This window comes from Dipodomys merriami, unplaced genomic scaffold, assembly GCF_024711535.1.
Source record: "Dipodomys merriami isolate MVZ:Mamm:240054 unplaced genomic scaffold, mDipMer1.0.p SCAF_27, whole genome shotgun sequence".
Taxonomy (NCBI): domain Eukaryota; kingdom Metazoa; phylum Chordata; class Mammalia; order Rodentia; family Heteromyidae; genus Dipodomys; species Dipodomys merriami.
The window spans coordinates 6,798,432-6,826,059 of NW_027204159.1; the positions used below are offsets into that span (position 1 = coordinate 6,798,432).

General features: G+C 45.6%; 1 protein-coding gene across 2 annotated transcripts in view; it reads left to right on the forward strand.

Moving 5' to 3' along the window:
* Positions 1–7,765, forward strand: part of Ube2d2 (ubiquitin conjugating enzyme E2 D2) — a 69,264-nt gene extending 61,499 nt beyond the window's left edge. For both annotated transcript variants that reach the window (XM_070036146.1, XM_070036147.1), the window contains exons 6-7: positions 3,293–3,386; positions 6,030–7,765. In XM_070036146.1, the coding sequence (XP_069892247.1) occupies positions 3,293–3,386; positions 6,030–6,075 (140 nt within the window). In that variant the 3' untranslated portion in view covers positions 6,076–7,765. The remainder of the gene's footprint in view (positions 1–3,292; positions 3,387–6,029) is intronic.
* The last annotated feature ends 19,863 nt before the right edge of the window (positions 7,766–27,628 follow it).

Sequence of the window (27,628 nt, forward strand, 5' to 3'; positions counted from 1 at the left end):
GTAGAGGAGGCTAGTGTGACTAAAGGATAACATAGTATGTGTGAAATAACATGGTGAAACCTTTCTTATAATTGATACATAACTGAAATGATGAAAAAAAATTTTCTCTTTGAAGACTGTGTAGCTCAGATAGTAGAGTGCCTGCCTGTTTAGTTCAAACCCCAGCAAGGGACAATGTTGAAGATTGTCCTTTAAAGGTGCCTTATTAGAAAAATTAGTAAAGGGAGTTTTTAGTAATACTAATTTGACAGTATGTAATTTTAGGCAAGTTGTACTCTTGCATATTTGATAGGTCATGAATATATCTTTGTATACCAGTCAACACTTTCAGGAGCACTCACACATCTATAGTCATTTTTAGGAAATACATGAAATCTTTTCTATTACAGTGTTCTATGTAATTGTTATCATTAGATGATGACACCTGACAATGGAAGAAAAGTTATTTTGGGAATTCTCTCTACCAGAATTGTGGAGTCAAAAACATCTCCCTGGAAGTAGAGATCTGGCTCATGTTGTAGAGCACCAGTTTTATGTGGAAAAAGCCAAGCAAGAGCATGATGTAACTAGTGCCAGTGGCTCATGCTTGTAATCCTAGCTTTATAGGAAGCTGAGATCTGAGGATCACAGTTCCAAGACAGCCCAGGCAGAAAAACCTGTGAGACTTTTTTTCTCTTTGTGCTAGTCCTACACCTTGAATTCAGGTCTGGACCTTGTTCCTGAGCTCTTTTGGCTGAAGGCTAGTACTCTGCCACTTTGAGCCACAGCACCACTTTGTTTTCTGGTGCTTAATTGGAGATAAGATCATCATAGACTTTACTGCATAGACTGGCTTGGAACCATGATCCTTAGATCTCAATCTCCTAACTAGGGTTACAGGCGTAAGCCACTGGTGCCAGGCAGACTCTCTTATCTCCAATAAACCAACAAAAAACTGAAAGTGGAGCTGTGTTTCAAGTGGTAGGATACTAGCCTTGAGCACAAAAGTTCAGGGACAGTGCCCAGCCCTGGGTGAAAGCCCCAGGACCAACATACACACATGCATGTGCGCACACACAGAGCTTCCCTCATAGTTTTTTTTGTTTTGTTTTGTTTTTGGTCCCATCGTGGGGCCTGAACTCTGGGCCTGGGCACTGTCCCTCAGCTCTTCAGCTCAAGGCCAGCGCTCTACCACTTGAGCCACAGCGCCACTTCTGGCTTTTTTCTTTTTGTTTTAGTGGTGCTGAGGAATCGAACCCAGGGCCTCATGCATGCAAGGCAAGCGCTCTACTACTGAGCCACCTTCCCAGCCCCTTCCTGATAGTTTTGAGGGATTTTTTTCCCCATATTCTGTTGGTTGGGCAATATTTTTGTTGCCCAACTGAATGATAAAGGACATGTCAGCCTTTATTTACCTCTCTGAGGCCTTTGATCTTTGGAGAATTAACAAATTCTTTTTCTGCTAAATTTGGTGTTCTGACTATCAAGTACATTCAGAGTCATTGCTTCTTGGTGTTGAACATTAAAGAGAAAAAGAATAGTAGAGTTTTGTTAGCATTAGAAGAGAAAGATTTGAGTTGATTCCATTAGGTCAGAAGGTAGTACTGAACTTAGTATCATTAGTTCTCTTTTATATAGAGAGAAATGTATACTATTGAAGGGATGGGAAGGTAGCTCAAGTGGTAGAGCACTTGCCTTGAGCTGAAAAGCTGAGGAACAATGCGCAGGCCCAGAGTTCAGGCCCCACAACCGACCAAAAAAGATAGAAATGTATACTATTGGGATTTGTCTGTGTTATCACTGAAAGAAATGACTTAGAAAAAAAATCTAAATCATCATTGAAAAGATTTTGAGACCTTAATAGAAAGTATGTTACATAGTCCTCTGAAGTAAATGTGGGTGTTCCCAATTTTGTATAAACATGTTGTCAATACCTTTTTATATTTTTTTTCTTGTGCTGAATTATTGTTAGCTAAGAATAAAGCAAATTAATTGTATTTGAAAATGATACGTCAATAAACAAATAGTGATTGTTGAATTCCAGAGTTAGCATTTTTGCTTAAGAGTATTAGGTAGTGTAACTGTTCTGTTTTTCAAGCCAGGTGCTGGTGGCTCATGCGCAGATCTGAGAATTGCAGTTGAAACCAGCCTGGACAGGAAAGTCCATGAGACTTATCTCCAATTAACCAGCAAAGCAGAAGTAGAGCTGTGGCTTAAGTCAAGTACTAGAGCACTAGACTTGAACGAAAAGCTAAGGGACAGAATGTAGGGCCTGGGTCAAGTTCTTGGGCACCAAAAAATATTTTTGCAAGTCATTTTTCCTAAACGGAGTTTCTACAAATTAAACTTAATAGGCTTTGACAACTCTGACAATTGTACTTGGTCTAGGATTTGGAAACCCTGTTTTTCGCTTTTGCTGTGCTTAGAATCAAATTGAGGTCTTCATGTAGACTAGGCAAGTGTCCTATCCCTAAGCTCCTCCCAGCCTGGCCTACCTGTTTGTCCTCCCTCCATCTCTCTCTTCCTAACTTTTGTGCTGGTACTAGAGCTTGAATTTAGAACATCATGGGCTCACTCATAGCGTTCTATCCAGTTAAGCCATGCATCCAGTTTGGCATTTTTGCTGGTTAATTTGAGAAAGAATCTTGAAGATTTTTCTGCCATGACTGAGTTCAAACCATCTTTATCAGGTCTCAGCCTCCTCAGTAGCTAGGATTGCAGATGTGAGCCACCAACACCGAGCTAAGATATGGGTTTTCTAATTCTGTTTAATTCCGGCAGGGCCATTGGACAAGTCACTTCACATGTCTGAGCCAGCTCTGTTAACAGTTTAAAGACAATCATATATGCACTTCTTATATCATGGCATAATTGTAAGACTTTGACCAAAGGGGCTAATACTCTTATCCGAGAGACTAAGGTGTCTATTCATGCTCCTTTCTTTTAATCTTTAGGAATAGTTTTAGGGAAGAAAGATATTTTCAGTAGTCATTCTAATTTTTGATGACTGAACTTTGAAATCTGTTTAAGCTTCTTAAAATCTTTGATGCCTACTGCAAATGTAAAGTTAGATAGAGCTTTCAAAGCTACAAAGAGTATAGTATAGTTTTGAATTTTTATTTGATGGTGCTGGGGATGGAACTCAGTGCCTTGTGGATACTAAGTAGTGTACCACCTATCTACCCCCCTGGCCCTGGTTTTTTAGAATCCACCTAGCTACACCCTTAGCCCTAGAGAATTTGTTGACATCTTGTGTTTATCTCAACCTTTTGCTTTTATTTTCTACTAATGCATACATATTTTTTCATCCTAGTACTTTTGTCCATCTGTTCTCTGTTGTGTGATCCCAATCCAGATGATCCCTTAGTGCCTGAGATTGCTCGGATCTACAAAACAGATAGAGAAAAGTAAGTATGGCCTGTAGATAGAAAGGTCTCTGTGGTAGGATAAAGATGTTAAATAGAATCTTCCTTATCTAAGGGCTAAATATGGGCCACATATTTAAAATGAACTACTAAATACTGTCCAAGAGATAGGAGTATTTACATGAGGTATCATAGGTGATACTAATTTTATCTCTTGTTTCATATGACTTTCACTGTCTAGGAACACTCACGTACAGCACATTTACAACAGCTTTGTGTTTTATGCTTGGCCTTTAACACAAAGCATTTAAAATCAAAATACCCATTTGTCTTCCCTAGGTATTTATAAGTTAAAAGGTATATATAGGTATTTATAAGAGAGAGGGGAATACCATTTTACATAATCTAAAGGAGGAAAATGAATAAATTCCATTAGACATGAAAGCCCCAAATTTCTTCTGTAACAAAACTTGATGTGGAACTTAGATATTTTAGTATTTTAGAATACTATGAATTATTAAAGAATAATCAGGATAGTAACTGGGCTCCTGTGGTTTATGTCGGTAATCCTTAATCCTAGCTACTCAGGAGGCTGAGATCTAAGGATCGGGGTTCAAAACCAGCCCAGGTGGGAAAGCCCATGAGACTCTTATCTCCAATTAACTGCCAAAAAGCCAAGTTGTGGCTCAAGTTGTAGAGTGCTAGCCTTCAGAAAAAGAGTTGAGGGCTAGCACCCAGGCCCTGAGTTCAAGCCCTAGGACTGGCACACTAAAAAAGAGTAAGAAAGAAATTCTAACAATTACTGTATGTGTTCCATGAGATTATAGGAGGGATTGTGTCTTAGAAGTGGGCTGTCCAAGCACTGGTGGCTCACACATGTAATCCTAGCTACTCAGGAGGCTGAGATCCAAGGATTGCAGTTCAAAAGGAGCCCAGGCAAGAAAGTCTGTGATTCTTATCTCCAATTAACACGAGAAAACTAGAAGTGGCACTGTGGTTCAGAGTGGTAGAGTGCTAGCACCTGCGCCCCCAGTTCAAGCCCTACAACAACCAAAAAGAAATAGGCTTTTTCTTTTTTCTTTCTTTCTTTTTTTTTAATGGAACTACACCCGGAATGGGGATTCTAATAGCAGTTGCTTCTACTTAAGTTTTGATTGTGTTTATGTCTGAATAGCATCTATGGTCCTGTATTTCTTGCTGAAATTTTTATTTTTATTTTAAAAAATTGCTTTTAATCTTTTAATAAAGGTGATATGCAGAGGAAAAAAGTGTGTGTGTGTGTGTGTGTGTGTGTGTGTGTGTGTGTGTGTGTGTGTGTGTGTGTGTGTGTTCATGTGTGTGTTCCCAAGAATCATTTATTGCACATTGCTATCTAAAGTATGTCTTATTGCAACCAGTTCAGATGGATTGGATAAGTGTCTGGGGGAAAAAAAATTCATAAAGAAGATCAAGCACACACGTTTATTCTCCAAAGAACGTTCTTGCTGAAATGAAAATACCTTTACTTGCACAACACAGCAAAGGGGTGGAGGAATAAAAGGAAAACCAAACTCAGAAACAAATTTGAAGAGTTTGCTTTGTCAATCTTAGTTGCTCAGGAGGCATAGATCTGAGGATCACAATTTATAAAATTAGTCTTAATTTGAAAAAAACTTTTTTTTTTTTTTTTTTTTGCCAGTCCTGGAGCTTGAACTTAGGGCCTGGGCACTGTCCCTGAGCTTCTTTTGCACAAGGCTAGCACTCTACCACTTGAGCCACAGCACTACTTCTGGCTTTTTCTGTTTATGTGGTACTGAGGAATTAAACCCAGGTCTTCATGTCTGCTAGGCAAGCACTCTACCACTAAGCCACATTCCCAGCCTTTGATTACAATTTTTTGATGGGAAACCATTTCATCTAGTATATAATAATTGTGGATATGAATGCTATTAGAAGGCATAACTTAAATCATTATAGTAGTAATATGGTAGTCAGTAGAACTTTTACATTGCCTGTTTTGTTAACATTGTTCTGATATCTTTGTTTTTGAGAAGTGTCTCTCATTATGTTGACCCTGAGCTCAAATATTTCTCCTGTCTCAGCCTCTCCAGTAGATAGAACTATAGACATATACCATCATGCTCAAATGTGTATCCTTTCTTCCCCCTCTACCCTCACTTTTAAGTCTTTTTTTTTTTGCTAATTTTAGTACTGGAATGTTCTTCAGCAGCATTCATCTTGTCAGGCAAATTGTTGAAATAAGTCAGAACCAGTTGTATTGTTACAAAAGGAAGTGTTAACATTCATTAGTTAATTTAATGAGGCAGACTTGTAATCCCAGCCTTAGGAGGCTGAAATAGAGGAATTTCTAGTTTGAGGCTACCCTTGGCTACATAATGAGACCCTATTTCTCCCTTCCCCCACAAAAAATACACACACATGCATATGCCTCAAATGAAGAGTTACAAATCAAGTGTGTAAAAAGGTATGTGTTAGCAAATGTAGTTATATGAAATTGTTTTCCATGGTACAGCGTGTCCTGCTGTCACTGAGTGTAGCCGTCTTACAGATATGAGTTATAAAAGTGACTTTGCTTGACTGTCCTAGAAATTGTTGCCCTGAAGTTACTAGATGGGATAATGAGTGCAATCTGTTGATTATTGACTCCTTACCTATGTTAAGCCAAGCTTCTCTTTGTATGTACAGGTACAACAGAATAGCTCGGGAATGGACTCAGAAGTATGCGATGTAATTAAAGAAATTATTGGATAACCTCTACAAATAAAGATAGGGGAACTCTGAAAGAGAAAGTCCTTTTGATTTCCATTTGACTGCTTTCTATGAGCCCACGCCTCATCTTCCCCTGTGCACATGTTTACCTGATAAAACAGCAGTGCTGCGTGTTGTACATACTTGGAACAACAAACTAGAGATACTGTACTTCTTCTGTACCAACATTGCCTCCTAGCAGAGAAGTATGTGTGTGAAAAGCCAATCTTCCAGGCGTAACCTAGGTGTGAGACAAAAAACTTTACTTATTGGCAGAAATTTGGATAACGGCAAGGTGCAAGGGATGGTGGGCACATGGTGTGTACTTGGATGGGGGAAAGCTCCACTGGCCTGTAGGAGATTGTTTTTAAGTGGAATCCATTTAAAATCAAAACCGTTATGAACAGCAAAGTGAAGAACATGAAGTTATTTCTGTATTCATTTTCTTCGAAGGACCTACAACTTAGGTGAAAGTTATGACCAACCAGATTAAACTACCCACATCCTGTATTCTAAGGTCTAAGTTTAACTGGTCAACATTTAAATGGATTGGAGCTATTAGTACAAAAAGTGTGATGGGCTTTGTTTCCAACTCTTTTACATTTCCCTACCCTTTCAGCCTTTCATCCTCCCTCCCTCTCTCTTTCTCTCTCTCTTTCTCTCTCTCTTTCTCTCTCTCTCTTTCTTTCTCTCTCTCTCTTTCTTTCCATATTCTTTGGTTTGTATGTGGTTTCTCAGTTAATACATAGCTAATAGCTCTTATTTTTCTTATGTTTTTAACTGCTTAGGTCTATTTGGATGTAAGGGTGAAAATTCATTTGATGGAAATACTTGTGTATATTTAAAGACCCAATTGCTCCTCTGGAGCTTGTACGTTCAAGAATGATTAATCTGTGTAATAAACTGATTACTACAGTCATTACATATAATTTTGTGTGAATAGGCTTTTTGATTTTAAAAACTTTGTCTAACTGAGATTAGTGGTGGGTGTTCCCTCACCCCTGAAATGTTTTCATTTATACTGGTTGCATTTTAAAATCATGAAACAATTGCAGTTTACATAGTTAAAAAAAATACCTTGAGTAATTTTACTGAACAAGATAAAAGGCATCAGCTTAAAGGCATTTTTGTGAAATGTGTATGTGCAGCATTCCAGGAACATGACTGTTACACTAAATAAGAAATTTGCTTTGTTAATGAAACTAAGCTGCATCTCACCAAAACCTTGTGACATTCCCTTGGTACATAGAACATAAAACACGAAGGCATTGCTATTTGGTAAGTGAAGCCTCTGTGACTGTAATTATATAGAGCAACTCTGACCAAACTTGGGAACATGAGCACAATCTTGTATTGGAGAGTCTACGTAATTACTTTGCACTAACATTTGCAGGATGTTCATCCAATTTTAAATTGTACTGTATGTGGCTTTTTAAAGTCTTCCCTTGACTCTAGTAAAATGTAGTTTGAAACTTGTATACTGTGTTTGCCAGAAACATCATTCATGTGAACTAGGCAAGTTATCCCCATTCCCCTTCTTTACCTAATCTATAATTGTAAACCAGGCCAGCCTGAAGGCCATGGCTGATGCTCTCTAGCCATCAGATTCTTTAAAATGCATCTTTACACTCTTGCACAAAAATCGAGGAATAAATATCCACTGCTTTTGTTCACTTGTTCACCTTGTCTCATCTCTCAGTGTCACTGCTCCTTTATCTCAGAACCTACCTATGATATCAGTTGAAAACCCTTTAAAGTTCTGTGATTTTAGCTATTGGCTGCTTAAAAGCATTTCAAGGATGACTGTTAACATCCTTGACCTTGCAGATGAGGTTTGACAATTAGGATGAAAAGTTAGAATTGAGCTCAAAATAATCCTGTGTTCTTCCTATCATGGGCAGTGGGAAATTCAGTCTGTGCATGTATGTATGGGTTGGTTGGTTTGATTTTTTTTTTTTCCTTTCCCCAGTGATACAGATCAGACCCAGGCCCTTACATATCCACAAGTCAAGTGCTCTCTCACTGAGCTGCATCCTAGTTGGAACTCAATATTGTGGTTTGGTTTGGTTTTTATGTCAGTCGTGGGTCTTGACCTCTTGGCCTGGGCACTGCCCTGAGCTCTTCAGCTCCACTTCTGGTTTTCTGATAGTTAATTGGAGATAAGGGTCTCATGGACTTTCCTGCCTGAGCAGGAACCACAATCCTCAGATCTCAGCTTCCTGAGTAGCTAGGATTACAAGCAGGAACCACTGGCAGGGCCTGCCGATTGCACAAATCTTGAAAGCTCATTTTTATTTGTCGTCTTAGTGACCAGATTACTACCATTTGTTAGGTGGTATAGATATTTTTCAGAACAATGCTTTTAAGTATTGTGCTAAATAAATAAAAGCTGCCATTCTAGTGTACAAGTGCCACATAAAAGGTTTGTATGGTCACAAAAAGTATTAAGTCCTTGAATCCAATTTAGTCTTAACCAATTGAATAGGAAGCATTGAAAGGATTCTTTACATCCATCCTGGGAGATTCTGCTCACCCCACCCCCTTTCCGGAGGCAAGCAGACACAGGAGAAAGAGTATTATAAGGTTTATTAGAGGGGCATATTTCCCAGGAGAGGGAGGGAAGGAGCACATGTCATCCATCCCTATCTAGGAAGCAGGAGTGTCTGTAGACAGGAAGTGAGTTAGGTGCATCCTCAGGTGGGTGGAGAGGAAGTGGCAGCTGTATGGTGGGAACTATAGGACTGGGAGAAGTCAGCTTTGGGTAGAGCTGAGGACCAAAGTTGGGCACAATGCTAACATTTCCCCACTTTGTTGTTTAATAAAAATAGGGGTGCCAGGCCAGGGGTATGGGCAGAGGTCGTTTCTTCTGGAGCTACTTCTTGATCCTCTATGACAATAGTTATCTAAAATGCAAGACATTAATAAAAGGCAAAAATTGCTGTTAGTAGCCCAGAGGGGCTATCAGGCCTGAGACTGCCTTTTCTGTCTCAGAGACAGCATGGTTCCTGACTCCCCACATCCTGGAGGGGAGGGGTGCAAAACTTCCTGCTTCAGGATTACAGTAACCTGAGGAAGAAGTAGCAGATATTTAAAGGTACCAGGGCTAGCAGGTGTCATGGGCTCTTTTAGCTACTTCCTGCTGGCCTGGGAGCATCGAGGAGTCCCTGGAGCTGGGGTCTTTAGGGTCCAGGTCTGCGTTGGGCAAGGCAGGGCAGAGTAAGTGATGTCTCTGGTTGCTTGTAGTAACAGGATGGCCTTGACATGTTCCCAGGCGATGTCCTGGGTTGGGGGCTGTTATCCTGTTAACAAACTTTTGGAAAGGCCAGGCAAAAAAAGCTGACAAGGTGACAAGGTCAGTTAACATGTATGACATAGGAAAACGTACACTGGCCATGGGCCAGAAAAATTCCATTTGGTGCATAAACCCAGTTGTAGCTCATTACAGGGAAGGAAGAATAACTGAAAGTGGGGCAGGAAGGGGGTGCTAGGGTCTTTTTGCCAACTGGGTAGGGGAGAGCATAATGGACTGGTTGGGAGTAACCAGTCAGAGGCTACTATAAATACAAATAGCAGGCAACAAAGACAAGACTAACTTTGTGTCCAGTTAAGAGGTAAACAGGTATGGACATTAGGTGGGCAAACAACAATTTCTCTTGATCTCCCAGCTCTGATTAATTTTGAAAGAGCAAGTGTAAAGTGATTCCATTTAGGATGTTATTTCCTCTTACTGCTCTCCACAGTATTTTGTTGTCAGGACTGACTTCATGCGAGGGGGCGGGGGGGCGGGGGGGAAGGAATCTTAGTATCTCCCAGTTGGCATTCACAGGGTATGAACTCAAGGCTTGGGCACTGTCCCTGAGCACTTCTGCTTCAGGCTAGTGCTCTACCACTTAAGAGTCACAGTGCCAGTTACAGGTGATACTTAGAGGTGAGTCTCTTGAGCCATGCCTCCAGCCTGGCTCTTTGCTGATTAGTGGGGAGATGGAGTTTTAGAGGGATTCTTTGTGCCCAGGCTGGCTTTGAACTGTAGAAAGGAGTCTTTGTTTCAAAAGCCCTTTTTATTTCCAATTAAAGTATCATGGAGATCAATGAAGATAGAGATTACCTATAACTTAACAACTGACTAACAATTACTTGCCAGAGTTTTATAATAACAAAACCACAGTAGATGTTTTTAAACTGCAGCTGATTGGCACACTAAGTACCGCCCATTGCCTCTGGGCAGCATGTTTAAAATGGCTTATATACAACATGTAACTTTTAACAAACCTGCAGACCGTTTATTGGTACAGCAGTGTAGCCTGTTTAGCACTCTGGTTTATAGAAGCATCTTTTCTGGCTGGCTGAGGAACCTGATCTGTAGTCACCCCACCAATGCTTACCTGTGTAGGCCTTTAGCAAGATCTCAATAGGGACATAATCTCAGGTCCTCAAACTTTCTTTCCTTAGCAGATGAATTTATGTGGCTGTGCCAGCTCAAAAGTCACTGCCAATTAGGACTTTGAGCAGCAGATACAGGAGGTTTGGGATTTATATCATCCCTCACATTTTACAACCTTAGCTTATACTACCCACTATCACTGATGACTGCCAAGTTCTTTGCCCAGTTATGAGTAGATAGACATGGGTATTAGAAAGGCTAACAAGCCTGTTAGTTGTATACATGGGTCTTTTCCAGAATTAAGGCTCTATGAGGAAAGCCTACTAAAAGAAAAATAACATTCATGGTGGTTCTCACCTAGGATCACACAGATCATCTTTCCGGGAGATTCTCTGGCTTTATCATATGTAAAGCTAGTTTGAAGCAAATCTTGATAACCCCTGTAGTAGTTAGAAAGGAATGTTGGAAGTTTCCTTTTGTTTGCGTACTTAGTTGCTCCTTCTTTTCTATCCTCTCCCCCCTCCCTCCATGGGGCTTGAACTCTGGACCTGGGCACCATCCCTCAGCTCTTCAGCTCAAGCTGAGTGTTCTACCACTTGAGCCACAGCACCACTTCCAGTTTTCTGTGGTTAATTGGAGAATAAGAGTCTCTCGGATCTTCCTGCCTGGGCAGGCTTTGAACCGCAATCCTCAGGTCTCAACCTCCTAAGTAGCTTGGATTACAGACATGAGCCACACTGGTACCCGGCTTCTCTCTTAAGTAATAGCTTGGGTACTTTTTGAAGTTATAATGGGAGTGACCTCTTTTGATCAGTTTCAGGTATTTGCATGTTCTGGTATTGGCCAGTATTAGTTAAAAGGAGCATTGTCCTGCCAGTTTCTACAAACATTTGGGGCAGGCATAAGGGTGTATGGGGAGAGGAAAATATGGTCAGAAAGAGAAGAAACTCTCTGCACTATCCTGACCTAGCAAAAAGCAGAAGCTTTTGGAATTTCCTACTTCCAACTGCTGACTTTCTGAGTCATTTATTTTGAACTCTAGATAAATTGTCAGGAGAAATGGGTTATTTCTGAATTACATTTACAATGCCTTTCCTTGTATGTAGTAAAAGTGAAATTCAGACTATCTCAGTGTTGTATAGTACCTCTTAACGCTTGGAAGAGATTTTTGTTGGCCAAGTTTTTTTTTTTTTTTTTTTTTTTTTTAGGGGGAGGGGATGTACTAGAATTTGAACTCACACTTGTTTTTGCACAGTTTGTTTTTACATTAGTGCTCTACCACTTGAGCTATGCCTCTAGCCTGGCTTCTGAATGGGGATTGGAGATCTTGGGGTGGGGTTTATTTTGTGGGAGTAGGGGGTCTTTGTATATGTTTGCAACAAGGCTTTAACTCAGGCTGGTACTCTACCACTTGGGCCATACCTTTTCTTCTGGCCTTTTGATGATTAATTAGAGATGAGAGTTTAGATTTGCCTAGCTGGGCTTTGGATCTTGTTCTTTAGATCTCAGCCTTCTAAGTAGTTAGCATTACAGGAGCCAATGCCCACCTTTTCATTTGGCTTTCTTGTTTGTGACTGGCACTCAACATTCTAGCATTTTGCTGGCTCATTGGAGATGGAATCTCTTAGAGTTTCTGCCCTGGCTAGTTTAGAACTGGATCTCAGACTCCTGTGTAGCTGTGGAATGAACCATCAAGTTCTGGCTGCCTATAAGATTTGCTCCCTCGGGGCTGGGAAGGTGGCTCAGTGGTAGAGTGATAGAATGCCTGCCTTTTGCAAAGCTAAAGGACAGTGTCTAAGGCCTGAGTTCAAGCCTCAGTAACAGCACTAGTTACACACACAGACATACACACAGATTGGAAATATGAGTCTCACAGACTTTCCTACCTGAACTGAGATTCTTATATCTCATCCTCTGCTGCCTGTTTTTTTTTTTTTTTTTTTTTTTTTTGTCGGTCCTGGGGCTTGAACTCTGGGCCTGGGCGTTGTCCCTTAGCTCTTCAGCTCAAGGCGAGTGCTCTACCACTTGAGCTACAGCGCCACTTCCGGTTTTCTGGTGGTTTTATTGGAGATAGGAGTCTCACGGTCTCTCCTGCCCGGGCTGGCTTTGAACCGCGATCCTCAGATCTCAGCCTCCTGAGTAGCTAGGATTACAGGCGTGAGCCACCAGCGCCCGGCCTCTGCTGCCTGTTTTGCCTGTGAGACTTTAAAAGAACGTTTTCTGGCTCTTCTATATTATGAACATACTTTCTTTCCTTTCAAATCAGGAATAAGCATATGTACTACTCATGGCCAATTCTTACTAAAGTTAAGGCTCCTTTGATTCTTCTTTGTCCCTTTCTGAAACATTGTTTCAACTGAGTTTGCTGGGTGTGATATATAGAGAAGGTAAATTTTCTTCCTCCCTCTCCTCCCCTTCCCTTCCCTTTCCTTTCCTTATTGGTTGTGGGCCTTGAACTCTGGGCCTGGGTGCAGTCCCTCAGCTCTTCAGCCCAAGACTAGCACTCTTACCACTTGAGCCACAGCACCACTTCTGGTTTTCTGGTAGTTTAATTAAGAGTCTCACAGACTTTCCTGCCCAGCAGTCTTTGAACCACGATCCTGAGATCTCAACCTTGTGAGTAGGATTACAGGTGTGAGCCATGGCACGCAGCAAGAAAGTAAATTTTCAATATGAAAATAGTTGAAGCAGGGCTGGGAAGGTGGCTCAGTGGTAGAGCGTTTGACTTCCATGCATGAGGCCCTGGGTTCAATACCTCAGCACCACATAAGCAAAAAGAAAAAAAGCCGGAAGTGGCGTTGTGGCTCAAGTGGTAGAGCGCTAGCTTTGAGCTGAAGAGCTGAGGGACAGCGCTCAGGCCCAGAGTTCAGGCCCCATGACCGGAACCCCCCCCCCCAAAAAAAAAGGAAAATTAGAAAGAAGCACATTGTCAGGGCTAATATTCATGAAACAATTCCTCCTTCTGTGCTATATTTTAGTATAAGTGGGAAAGTCAAACATTTGGGCTAAAGCCTTTAAGCCTTCATTGATTCACCATCCAGCCTTTTCTTGTTGTGGGGCCTGAACTCAGGGCCTGCATGCTGTCCCTGAGCTGCTTTTTTGCTCAAGACTAGTGCTCTACCACTTTGAGCCACAGTACCACTTCCCAGCTTTGTTCTTTCTAAGTCAAGGCATTTTTGTGACAAGTGATCACTTTTTTCTCTTTACATTAGTTGTGGAGTTTGATCCAATCCAAAAGCATAGTGTAATTTGCTTGTTAGCAGATGTAAAACTATATGAGTATCTTAGCACCAGTATAGCAGCTAACCATTGGTCTTTGAATGGTTGGTTATTGGGTGCTAGTACTGGGGCTTAGACTCAGGGCCTAGCCTAGCACTCTCACTTGGTTTTCTCCCTCAAGGCTGGTACTCTTACCACTTGAGCAGTACCTTTACTTCCTCCTTGTTTTTAACCTATCTTTAGAACAGACTTTTACAATGCTGGGACACTTGATTGCTCTATTTCTATTCTGAAAGCAAATGGTTCATCACTTGTAGCAAAAACAAGTGTTAGCTACTGAATATGCAGGCTTGGACTTACATGCTACAGAGAAGTAAAAAGTGGGTGTGGGTGTGGGTGGGTGGGTAGGAGAGATCAAGTCTCACTTTGTTGCCCTGACTGGTCTCAAACTTTGGGCTCCAACAGTTTCTGTTTCTGCCCTAAATTGTAAGCCCTCTAGAGAACAAAAATGAATAAGGGGAGGATTTTGTTAAGGCAGAACAGCTACTCCCCAAATTGCTAACTTTTTTGGGTTTGTTATCCCAGTATGACATTTGTGCACTAGAGCCAGCACCATCTCAGACATGAGATTCCGCACTAATTTGCAAAAAGCAAGGCTGACTACCTACCAGCAGGGGTGTCTAGCATTTTTTTCTTGACTAATAAGAGACAATGTTGGTTTGACTCATCTGAGCAGTTTCTCTTTCCATCACTGCCATCTTGGAAGGTGTGGCTACCTGCAGGATGTTGTGCAAAGAATTGAAGGTGACTGGCCTCATTAGAGGGCATTTTGGACTTCCAGTTACCTATTGGAAAGTCGGAGGAGAAACCATGAAAATCATAGCTGTCTTATCTTTTGGAAGGACAGCTCCAACTCAGCTTAGCTCAGCCCTCTTGTAGTGCAAATAAGGCAAGAACAAAAGATAAATGTAGGGGAGTTTCTGGTGCTTGCCTGGAATCCTAGCTACTCAGGAGGCTGAGATCTGAGGATTGCAGTTCAAAGTCAGCCCAGGCAGGAAAGTCTGAGACTCTTATCTCCAATTAACCACTAGAAGACTGGAAGTGGCACTGTGCCTCAAGTGGTAGAGCACTCACCTTGAACTGAAGAGCTGAGGGACAGCGCCCTACAACCAAAAGAAAAAAGTTATGGGACAGATTGCAGGTTTATTTGAGGGGATGTAGAACAACTGCTCTGACACATTGTGTCTTGAGCTTGGTTCCTACTTTCCCACCCTCGGTTAATCCTTGACTCACAGGTGGAGATGTCCAAAATGTTTACCAATGTTAGGTAGTGATGATGGCTTTGATGTCTTGAGTGAGTGCTAGTGCCTGAGTGGCCAGCAGAGGGCAGTAGTAACATAGTTTTTTTAAAAAACAGCTATAAGGTGCATGGTCAATTTAGGGACAAAACCTGAGAGGCTTTTGTGGATTTGGGGTGGAGAGGCTTCTTTGGGGTTTGTTTTTTATTTGGTGTTGCATAGCTCAGTTTCCCTTCTGTAGTGAGAAATGGTAGCCCAAGACCTACCAGAAATAGGCTGCTAATCCCCACCTCTTCTCCCCACTATTGTAGTCATATTCCTGTGTGTGAACAGGATAAGCAGGTCAAAGGCCAAGGCCTTTGCCCACCTGGCTGCATGTGACATTGGTGCACATTTCCTGTCCATTGCTTTATGTGAACAGCAGGATGTATATTTCTGGAGTCCACTGTTACCTTTTCTCAGAAGCATTCCCTGTGTCCCTACTTAACTAACTGTCTCACTTGCCTGCCCACCTATTCTGGGCATGACATGGTCTTTCAGACCCTGAGGATGGGCGAAGGTGTGGGGGCCAGGAGCAGAGCAGAGAAACGTTTTTCTCATCTTTCATCTATTTTGTATCTGGGGTCCTCAGGCTCCCCAGTCCTCCAGCCTAACAGCTGTGAGTCTCCAGGGCCACCACCCGGAAGCCAGCTGCCTCTTCATGAGGAATTCTTTGAAATTTTAGGCTTGGCCATCTGGGTATGCAAATATCTACAGATTTGCTGAACCCACCAAGTGGCTGCAACCCAGGCAGAGCTGTGAGAACCACATCTACCCCCAGATGGGGAAAGCTGTCTAGAGGCTGTTGGTGCTTGTTAAGTCAGGCTTTTGCCTACCAACTGATTAACTCTGGGTAGGGAGAGGTCTTGTGAGTTTTTTGTTGTTGTTTTTTTGTTGTTGTTGTTGTTGGTTGTGGGGCTTGAACTCTGGGCCTGAGCACTGTCCCTCAGCTCTTCAGCTCAAAGCCAGTGCTCTATCACTTGAGCCACAGTGCCACTTCTGGTTTTCTGGTGGTTAATTGGAGATAAGAGTCTCATGGAGGGGCTAGGAAGGCGGCTCAGTGATAGAGTGCTTGCCTTGCATGCATGAGGCCCAGGGTTCGATTCCTCAGCACCACATACACAGAAAAAAGCCAGAAGAGGTGCTGTCACTCACGTGGTAGGGTGCTATCCGTGAGCTGAAGAGCTGAGGGACAGTGCTAATGCCCAGAGTTTGAGCCCCACAACTGACAAAAAACAGTCCCACAGACTTTCCTGCCAGGGCTGGCTTTGAACTGCATTCCTCAGATATCAGCCTCCTGAGTAGCTAGGATTACAGGTGTCTTGTGGGTTTTAATCCTGCTTTAGTTCCTAATCATATAAGGGATTTTGCATCCAAAGGAGGTTCTAGAGCTAAGAATGTCCTTGGGATGAGAGGACAGTATAGGTTCTAGTATGGCGGTGATGGCTACCTGCAGGACACATTCCTGGTTTGGTACTATGTCAGATACTGGCAGTAGACTTGGGACTTAGGGGGACTAGCAGCCTGGCCCCAGAATTCCTTGCTCTCCCCCAGGCCTCCTCTTGGGGCTGGTTATCTGACTGTAGCAGGAGGAATGTGTGCTCTGGTGGGGGGAACTAGGAGAGGGGGGGGGAGCCAGCAGGGTCAGGGCAGAAACCTGGGAATGTAGACTCCCTGCCTGCCCCCTGCCTGCCCTGTCTCTGTTGAAAGGAGGGAGCCATGGAGAATGTGGCTGATAGGCTTTAGGCATGAGAGAGCATAGGCTGTGTGTGTGTGTGTGTGTGTGTGTGTGTGTGTATGCACGCACTACACACTCGAGCACACTAATGGGAGAGGCTGTGCATGTGTTCAGGAGTTTGTGAGAATTGTGAGCCTGGACATTCTTTAGTGTTTATGCATATGGGCGTGGGCCTAAATCTGTAGCTTTTGAGTAAGAAGATTCTGATAGGGGTTTAAATCACAGGCCCAAAGCTTTTCAGTTAGAATTGTGGACAACTAATTTATCGTTGGCTTTTTTTCTCCCCTAGAGAATGATTCCTTAGCCCCCAGCTTGGTCTCTAGGCATGCCATGGTGGAAAATGGTCTTCCTCAAATCAAGAGTTGTGTGTGTGGGTACTTGTGGCTTCAGTGATGTTGGTATAGTAAGATGTCTTTCCTAGATTTCTGTACAAGCCTGAGGTTTGTCACTGGGAGTAGGATCCAGTTGCTAGGACCTATAGGGACCTAAGGGCAAGGTATCTGGCCCTTCCAGGCTCACAGCTCATATATAGCCACTAAATGAGGCCTATGAGAATGTGTCCACAAATAGAGTAGATAAAAAGATGAATGGCTATGTCTGGCCTGGCTGTCTGTGGCTACCCTTCCTGGTGAATAAAGCCTGGGGCAAGGGGGCAGTATAGGTACTGGGAGGATCTGACTCCAGCCATGGGCTAAGGGGCCCAGATCCCTTCCCTCCCCCCTCCCCTTCTATTTCTTAGCCCTTCCTGAAGAAGGAGGGATAGGAGATAGGAGAGTGAGGTGATCAAAGCACCCTCTCTTGCCAGTCACTTGGATCAGCATTCAGGACTTGGGATATGGACACAGGCTGGAGAATTAACCAATTCACACAGGCAAAACTGGTAAGTGTTGGGAGGAGCCCAGATATGACCCAGGGAGATCCCTGGGTATAAAAGACTCCTGAAAGCCATTGAGTGGGTCCAGCTTCAACTGAAGAAGTGAGAGCTACAGCCGGTTCAGTTATTCCTGGAACCTAGAAGTCTCTTCTTTTTTGGAGTTGGTACTGGGGCTTGATTTCTAGGCCTAGGCACTGATACTTAGCTTTTTCACCCAAGGCTGGCACTCCATTACTTGAGTCAGGCTCTACTTCTGTGTGTGTGTAGTGTTAATCAGAGATAAGTCTCAAAGACTTCTGTTCAGGCTGGCTTTGAATCTCAATCCTCAGGTTTCAGCCATGTTAGTAGCTAGGATTATAGGCAGGAACCACTAAGGTCTTTTAGGGGCTAGGCTCCTACACACATGCACCCACTGAGAATTGGAATGGGAGACATTGCTGAGATCTGGGAACCTTGCACTTTTGCCTCTGTTTATTGGGGAAAATGAAGTAGCAGAGGGACTAACTAGGGTTAATCTTTAAAGAGCTTATTTGGGAGTCTCTGGGACCTGGAGTGGGTGACCATTGGGAGGGAGGTGCTTTGTATTCTACAACTTTGTGGGGAGTAGTAGAACATGAGGCCAGTATCTCTGTATTAGTTAGGTTGTACCCAGTGAAGATTGTGGGGAGCCATGTTCCCCACCAAGATCCTGGAGCTTTGGTGACACGGACATACCCTGCTTCTGGTGGGTAGTGGCTATGTTTTGGGAGAAGTGAGGGTGTACCTGCTATGTGGTAAATTTAATGTGAACTGTTTGTGACATTTGAGTTTCCCAGGTGTGTGTAATGGCAGAACTAATTTTGCTGTTGGGTAAATCAGATTCCCAGAGAGAAATGGACCAAACTTGAAGAGATGATGCTAAGTAGTTCCAGTCACTTATAGAGACATGACCATTAATAAGCCAATGACCCTGTGTTGAGTGCTTACCATGTGTTAAGTATTTACCTACAGTAGCCCTGTCAGAAGAGCCCTGTGAATTAATGCTCCTGCCAAAATGTTTACTGTGTTGGGTGGGAGGAGGGGAGGGGGAAGACTGTGTACATGTTGGAATGTGAAATTGCTTTATCCCTTAGTTATTGGGTGCATCACGTGGCAGTGTTTGGCCCTGTGCTGTTTGGTCTCTTGGTCCCATTTGTGGTGTTGCAGTTGAGTCCCAATTTAATCCTTTTTTCCTGAGATTGTGATGGTGTGTAATGTGGCCATGACTTCTGCTGTATTGTGCTAGAGTAACTCACACTGTTGTGCAGTTGAGAGTAGCTAGTGTAATGTGTGGTTAGTCTTGTGTCCTGTAGCCCTGTGGTGGTGCAGTGCACTGTTGTGTGATAGTGTGACTGGTTGCATGCCATTGTAGTTATGTGTCTCTGACTCCCTTGTATGCCCATGAAAACTGGAGGTTTGACTGTTGGGACTTGTGTCAGAGACTGTAGTGTAGTTTAACTTAAAATGCCTTGCCTCCTTTGTGGTGTGGAAACCCATAGTGATGTCTTGTATGGCTTGTGTGTCCGTGCGACCCTGGTGTGCCCTTTTGTGGGTCTGCTGTGTTTTTTGACCTCGGCCACGGATGCCCCCAGCCCTGCCGGCTGTGCCGCCCCTCCCCCCGCGCCATCCGCCCGCGCCGGGCAGCGATCGATCGCCATTGATTGTCCCTGACGAGCTGCTCCACTTTCCAGCCAATGTCAGGAGGGGGGGGGGGAGTCTCCGCCGCCCTGGCGGTGTCATTTCCACACACTCCCTGGGCTGCTGCCAGCCCGGGTACCTCTAAGAATCGGTCTGGATTGCCCAGAGCGCGGACTGGACCGCCCACTTCGCTGAGGAAGCCCCCGACGGCGCGGCCCTACCCTGGCCCTCCGACTGGCTGGGCTGCCCACCGTCGGGGGGGGGTGGATAGATGTCCCCTCGCCTTAGAGCTGGGGGGGGGACGCCTGTGCGCAGGCCTGGAGGGGGGGGCAGGCGTTTCCGGTGGGCGGAGGCGCCTGCGGGCCAACTTCTCTGGCCCAAACAGATGCTAATGATTTTCCGGGAGGCGCTGGTTATCTCTGGCCCCAGCTGGCCAGTGTGTGGAGTTGGGCCCCGCACCTCCACCTCCTTACCCTCCCTTCTCGCCCTTCTGAGCCCCACTAAGTGACCATTTGGGTCTTGGGGATAGTACAGTGACCTCAGAAGGGTGGCTGCGTGGGAATATTTGCTCCTTGTCAACTCTGAATGCTACTTTGTCCTCCCAGACCTCTTCCTAAAGCGCCCCAACACGCACACGGGAACCTGAGGTTCACAGGAGCAGCGCAGCCCATGGTCATTTGACCCCAGCCCCTACTCTGCTGAGTGTGTCACCCTCTTGAGAGCCATCCCTCGGAGACCCGCAGCCCTCCTCCTCCACCCTTCTGCAGGGGCCAGAGCTAGTTTCCAGACTCCCTGGTGGAAGTGCTGACGTGGCTTTGGGCAGCTGTCTGGGGCCGGGAAGCGGGGCAGATGTCACGCAGCCCAAGGGAGGAGGCGGCTCCGCGGGGAGGGCGGGCAGGGCCTGTGGCCAGGCGAGACGGCCTCCTCCCTCTCCAACCTGGCTCTGTCTGTCTGGGGCTGGGGCACAGCCACTGGGCCAGGCTAACCCGCCTGCCAGACTAGCTGCAGCTCCTCTCTGTGGCTACCGATAAGTGCTGCAGCCTCTTCCCTGCCTGCTAGAGAGGAGAGCACCTGGCTTTGGATGGGCTGGATCTTCAAGTGAAAGCAGGCTTGTATGAAGCCCCAGCCCGGTGCCAGGCACACTGTTCCTGCTCAATAAATGCCAGCTGCTGCCATTTTTATTGTTGTCTTTGCAAGTGGGGACTTGGTGTGTCCAAAGGCAAAACAGACCTCAGGGTGACAGCTGGCTTCAGAGGTCATTCTAGCCAGCCTGCTGCCTCCCTGCCCCTGGCCCTCTGTATTTCTTATGCCTATCTAGCTTTGTGCCTTCTCACTGCAGTGTCAGCCCCTCTTAGCTCTCCCTGCTGCCAAACTGCCCTCCTCCCCACCTTTTATCCTTGTGGTTCTCTCCTATCTGGCGGCCACATTGGGTCCCTGGAGCAACAGAGCCCCCTGGGAACAGCAATCGATGGGGCGGAACAGCCTCCCTGACAGATGGACCCACGGAGGCTGGGCTGCTTCAGCAGAGCTTCCTAGGAAACCGGAGACAGAAGCTAAGCCACCACCATGGCTGCCTCCTATATAGAAATGGAAGAGGGTGGGAAGGTGAAGGAGGCAGGCCAGGGCTTCCAACCTGCCTGTCATGTCTGGGCCAGCCTTCAAGGGATGGCCTTAGAGTGGCACAGTAGCTACTGGCTTTTTGTATGTTGTGCCCCAAATCCTCATTGAGGATGGGGTTTTCTGGAAGTGGGATGTGTAAACCCCATCCATGTTCAGAAGCTGAATTGGGTCTTAGCCATGCCCTTCATCCTGGGCACCTGGAGTGCTGTGGGTAGGTGAACAGCCAGCTTGCCATATTCCTAAGGCCACAGGTGTGTGTGTGTGTGTGTGTGTGTGTGTGTGTGTGTGTGTGTGTGTGTGTGTGTGTGTGTGTGTGTGTGTGTGTGTGTGTGTGTGTGTGTGTGTATAAAAATAGGAATTGAATTCAGAGCTAGTATAGAGCTGCTAGGGCAGTGCTTTACCACTGAGTTAAGAGTCTTGCTAGAGCCAGGCGCCGGTGGCTCACGCCTGTAATCCTACCAACTCCAGAGGCTGACATTTGAGGATTATAGTATGAAGCCAGCCCAGGCCAGAAACCCGTGCATCTCTCATCTCCAGTTAATCACAGAAATGAAGTGGTGCTGTAGCTCAAATGGTAGAGCATTAGTCTTGAGAAATAAAGCTCAGGGATATAGCCCCAAGGCCCTGAGTTCAAGCCCCACGACTGGTTAAAAAAAAAAGTCTTGCTAGGTCAGGCGCTAGTGGTTCATGCCTGTAATCCTAGAAACTCAAGAAGCTGAGATATGAGAATAGGGATTCGAAACTAGCCCAGGCAGGAAAGCCTGTGAGAGTCTTATTTGTAACTAATCACCGAAAAAGCTAGAAGTGGAGCTGTGGTTCAAGTACTAGAGTGCTAACCTTGAGCAAAGGGAGCTCAGAGACAGTGCCCACACCCAGATTTCAAACCCCAGGAACAGCAACAACAACAACAACAAAAATCTTGCTAAATTTTCCCTGGTAGACCTTGATCTTCCCTCAATGGTAAGTAGCTGGAATCCCCTGGCCACAGGGGAAAGCCAGAATGTCTGGGGTTGGAGGCATGGCTCAGGTAGTAGAGTGCCAGCCAATGCGTGAAAATGTCAGATACCTAATTCCTGAGCTTGGACAAAAGCCAGAATGCAGGTTGGAAGCATGGCTCAGGGGTAAAGTGCCAGCCAATGAACAAAAACAAGGGTCATCTAGCAACTTTGAATCCCAGTCTCATACAAAAGAAAAAAAAAGCCAGGGTTGCAGAATGCTTTCTCTGACTATGCCAGTGAGAGATGGTAATTCGTGGCCCCTTTGGTAGTAGTAGGTGGTAGAGAATGCTTCCTGCCCATTTCTAGTTTCCCAGATTAGTTAGGGAAGTTACTCCCAGGGTTTAACCAGAGTCCTCAAAACAGCACTACTGACATTTTGGACTATAGGCCATTTAATTCTTTGTCCTTTGTGTTGGAGGATGTTTAGACACATCTCTGGTCTTTATCTGTTAGTACCAGCTATGACTATCAAAAACACCTCCAAGCCTGGCACTGGTGGCTCACACCTGTAATCCTAGCTACTCAGGAGGCTGAGATCTGAGGATCACGGTTCAAAGCCCGCCCAGGCAGGAAAGTCGTGAAACTCTTATCTCCAGTAAACCCCAGAAAACTGGAAGTGGCACTGTAGCTCAAGTGGTAGAGCACTCACCTTGAGCTGAAGGGCTGAGGGACAGTGCTCAGGCCCAGAGTTCAAGCTGCACAACCACCCAAAAAAAAAAAATCTCCAAGCCAGGTGCTGGTGGCTCACACCTATAATCCTAACTACTTAGGAGGCTGAGATCTAAGGATGGCAATTCAAAGCCAGCCCAGTCAGGAAAGTCTGTGAGACTCACCCTTATTTCCTATAAGCCACAAAAAAACCAGAAGTGGCACTATGGCTCAAGTAGTAGAACTCAAGTAGAGTTCAGGTAGAGTTCAAGCCCCACAACTGAGAAAAAAAAGTCTCCAAAGCGATTGGGAATGTAGAGTGCATGCCTAGCATGCATGAAGCCCTGGGTTCAATTCCTCTACCACATAAACATCTGGAAGTGGTGCTATGGTTCAAGTGGCAGAGTACTAGCTAATCTTAAGCAATAAAAGCTTAGGAACAGTGCTCAGGCCCTGAGTTCAAGGATTGGCAAAAAAAAAAAAAAAAAAAAAAAGTCTCCAAAGGACTGGGGAATATGAATCAATGATAGAGACCTTGCTGTGCGAGGCACTGGGTTTGATCCCCAGCACTGAAAGCCTTCAAGACATTGCCAAATGTCCTGTGGGAAGTTCTCAAGTTGAGAAGCGGCTCTATCCTCAAGGCCCAACCACCTGGATGAGATAAGCAGGATCCCATGAGATGCCAAAGACTTAGAAGAGAGGGGGGAGGGGTCTTCCAGAATATTCGTCCTGTTTCCAGCTGTCTCCGGTCCAGGACAGTGGGAGATACTTCTTATCCCCATTTCCCCAACCGCTAGATTGGAGCAAACCATGCTTACCTGACACTGAAGGCTATTGGCATCATTGCTCAGCTGCTCCCAGCGATGTGCCAACACCATACTTAGTGCTGAATCTACAAGTCATGGAAGCAAGGGAATAGATGAGGTCATGGGATTTCTTGGGCTGCCTTCAGTCCAGTCAGTTCAAGATGGGGGCCAGCAGCACAGGTAAGATGATCAGCAGCCTCCCTTCCCTTGGTGCCCTACCCACATCTCCACTGCCTCCCATTAGGTCATCATTGACCAGAGACCAGGCTGGCAGGACTCAGAGCTGGTAGAGGCTACTGCCAGGGATAGGAGAAAGATTGTCCACAGGTCCAGTGGGCCCAGCCAGCTGACAGCTGGGCCATCTGAATATTGAGCTCTCTCTGGGAAGACAGAGAAGAAGAGGTCTGCCAAATGGCACCGAATAGCCCCCACCCCTAGCCCTGAACCAGAAGATCGGGATGGGGTTCCCTCTGGAGTTTTCTCTGCACAGGCAAGCAGAGGAGGGGAAGTTCTCTGGAGCACTGTTTCACTGATGGGAAGTCCCTACTTTTGTCTAACCTACTTCCTTTTTTCCTAACATAATCCTGGCCAAGCCTGTATACTCTGGCCCCCACAGAAACAATGCCCAACACCACAGTCCTGATAGGATGTACCCTCATTCTTAGAGAACAGAACTCTTCCAGGAGAAATTTCAGTCAGAATACAGGTCAACAGGTCCCTGTGTGGATGGAGAGATGAGAATGTCTGGACAAGGTTTGGGGCTGGGACACTGGTGCCAGCCAACAACATAAGACACACTGAGCCCAGCACCAGCCTGGGGGGGGTGGGTCCTAGTGTGGGGAAGAGGGAGTAGCTAGGAGGTGGGCAGTGGTTTTGTAATCAGAGATGGGCCTGCTGGGCTAAGGCCCTTAAGCTTGGGCTGGGGTTTAAAATAGCGCCTTGGCCTGACCAGGATCGGGTTCGGGTCACCCACAAGGCAGCGTGGCCACCGCCACCCAGCTCAAATTTCTTGCTTTCCCTGATAATTTAGCAGTAAAGGAGGGGCTACTGAGTCAGATGGGCCTCAGGAAAGGGGTTTGGGTACTGGCTTGTCTACTTTCCATGCCCTACCCCACATACCACATAGACTTGCTCCATCTACACCCTGATGTCCTCCTTTGTAGTTGACATTTAACATCCAGTGGGAGCCAGGCACTAGGCAAAGCATGAGAATGAGGTAGGTTTTATCCCTGCAGTGATCCTGAAAATTTTAGGCCTAAGCAAAGAAAGGAAGAAACACATCTGCAGGCTGTGGCAAGAGGATAGGTGTCCAGTAAGCTTTCTCCTCCTGCAATGAGGAGGGGAGGATGCTCTCAATAACTACAACTTATCCTAGCACTTTCCCTGGAAAAACTTTACCCCTTCAGTGTTCCCCGGGGAAGGAGTGACCAAAGAGAATGACCTGGTAGTGTCCCCCTGCCCCCAGCCCCAGAACCTCTCTGCCCAGTCAGGTGTAGATCTAAACTAAGAGTGGATTCTGGTATCTAAACAGGTGCTCACTTCCTCAAGCTAAGCCAAGGAATAAGGTAGGTAAGTAATTACCTTGTGACAATAAAAAGCTCACAGTCTCTCCATTTGCACTCTCCTCCCTTCCTATAGTGAGTAGTGGCCCCTGAGGCCTACTGGCTTCGCCCCCACTTTCCGAACCCTCCTGCCCCAGCTCTGGGTCAGAGTTGGAGTAGGTGAATGACACAGGAGGCCAAGGCTAGCTCTGTCTCTAGCTGGAGCCGTGGCCAGCCTTCCTGACAGAGCTCACATATATATATCTAAAAAAAATCACCGTGTATATCTTAATGGTTTCTCAACAGCCCCTGATTGAAGCATGCCCAATTTAGCCACGCCGTAAGTAACTTTTTATATTTCCTTGGGGAATCATTTCACTTATGAATCTTCTGAATCTGCAGTCTCGATTAAAAGTTGATGTTTTTTCGGTCTCCTTGGCTTCTGAGATGCCTCCCTGGTGCAAAGGGTGGTAGCATCATCCATTCTCCCTCATTGGCCTGTCTGGAGGAGTCTTCCCATCCCAGGGATGGAGAATGCAATCTAGAGAAGGGGCTCCCAGAGAGGTGCCCAAACATGCCCATCTGTCCCTAGAACAGAAGCTCCCAGCAGGTTCAATGCCAGCCTGGCAGAAAAGTCTGTAAGACTATTCTTCAGTTAACCAGCAAAATGCTATAATTGGAAGTGTGGTTCCGCTGGTAGAACACTAGGCTTGAGCAAAAAACTAAGCAAGAGGAGCTGGGAAGATGGCTCAGTGGTAGAGTGCTTGCCTCGCATCCTTGAGTCCCTGGGTTTGATTCCTCAGCACCACATAAGCAGAAAAAGCCGGAAGTGGCGCTGTGGCTCAAATGGTAGAGCGCTAGCCTTGAGCTGAAGAGCTGAGGGACAGCACCCAGGCCTTGAGTTCAAGCTCCAGAAACAGTGCTCATATGTGCTCACACGCATATGTGTGTGCACATGCACAAGCACACACACCAAGTATGCTCCCAGCAGTACTGCAGTATAATAGTGGACTTGTCTGACCTCTCTTGCCTTCAGGGTATTTCCCTACCCAAAAGGCTTCAAAATTTGAGGAGACGGACTGAATGCCTTCAAGGGTTCTAGCCAGACAATAGTGGCTCGTGCCGGGAATCGTAGTTACTCTGGAGGCTGAAATCTAAGGATCCCAGTTCGAAGCCAGCCTAGGCCGAAAAGTCTGTGAGATTCTGATCTCCAAATAAGGAGCAAAAAGCTGGAAGTGAGCTCGGTGCGGTGGCTCACACCAGTAAGCCTAGCTACTAAGGAAGCTGAGATTTGAGGATCCCAGTTCAAAGCCAGCCTGGGCAGGAAAGTCCCTGAGACTCTTATCTCCAATAAACCATCAGAAACCCTGGAGTTGTGCTATAGCTCAAGTGGTAGAGCAGTAGCCTTGAGCTGAAGAGCTCAGGGACAGTGCCCAGGCCCAGAGTTCAAGTCCCACAAATGACAAAAAAAAAAAAAAAAAAAAAAGCTCAGGGACAGCACCAAGCCCCAGGACCAACAAGAGAAAACCCAAAAACTCCAAAATGGGTGGCAATCCAGGCACAGCTGCCATAGCCAGAGTTAAGTCCTCGCTTCAGTCTCTTTCACAAAATCCAAATGTGTTGATAAACTGAATGCTTACCTGGCAGATGAAGGCTTTCAGAATGCCTATGGAGAAAGGCTGCTCTTCATGTTTGCCGCTGGAGCCCTCGCCCTAGAAAGGAGAGCAGAAAGGATGCTGAGGGCCCCATTCTAATTCAAAACTCTGCTAAGGCTAGGTGTCCTGGGCTCAAGCCTATAATCCTACCTACTTAAGAGGCTGAGATCTATGGATCCAGGTTCAAAGCCAGCCAAAGCAGAAAAGTCCATGAGACATCCCCAACTAACCACCAAAAAGCTGGAAGTGGAGCTGTGCCTCAAGCGGCAGAATACTAGCCTTGAATGGAAAAAAACTCAGAAACAGTGCTCAGGCCCTGAGTTTAAGCCCCAGGACCTGAACAAAACAAAACAACAACATTAACAACAACAAAAAACTAAACCAAGTCACTTTCCTCACCTTATTCAAGATCTACTTCCTAACGGGGGAGTGGGTAGCAGCAGCATAATTATCTAAGACCTGCCTAGGGGTTGCCCTGAGGCCCAGCCATGAGTGCTGTGCTTTTTCCACTGGAAAGACAAAGGTCAGGGTTGCAGCAGGAAGGCTGGAGGGCAGACTAGAGGGAGAAACTCTGAATTTAGAGGAAGGGCCTTCTCTGACTGGCACTTTCTGCCCCTTCCTAGGGCTTGCCAAGGTACTAAGGCCTCTAGCTTTGTCTTCTAAACTTTGACTACAGGCCCCTGGGTGGACAGTCAGGGCCAGAGTCACGACTGGAGGTGGGGCCCAGGGGACGCTGTGGCGGCTCAGGGAGTTAACGATTTACGAGGGGCCCCTTCCGGAGCCCTCCCTCCCTCCCTCCTCCCCAGCCTAGCAGGCAACCCGTGACTGCCCAGGTGGCTAGACACAGAACCAGTCCCACCAGTTCAAAGAACAGTTCATCTCTGGGCCCACCCCAGGCCCAAGCTAGAACACACAGGTCTCCCAAAGTCTGAAGGAGAAGGCAGTCTAAGGGTTGCTGGGGGGCGGGGGGAAGGGGGGTGCTGGTGTGAAGAAAGAGATGAGCCTATTTTCAGAAGTCCCAGTGAGAAGGGTATTTAAAGCCTGGCTAGGTCCTCTGAGGCCC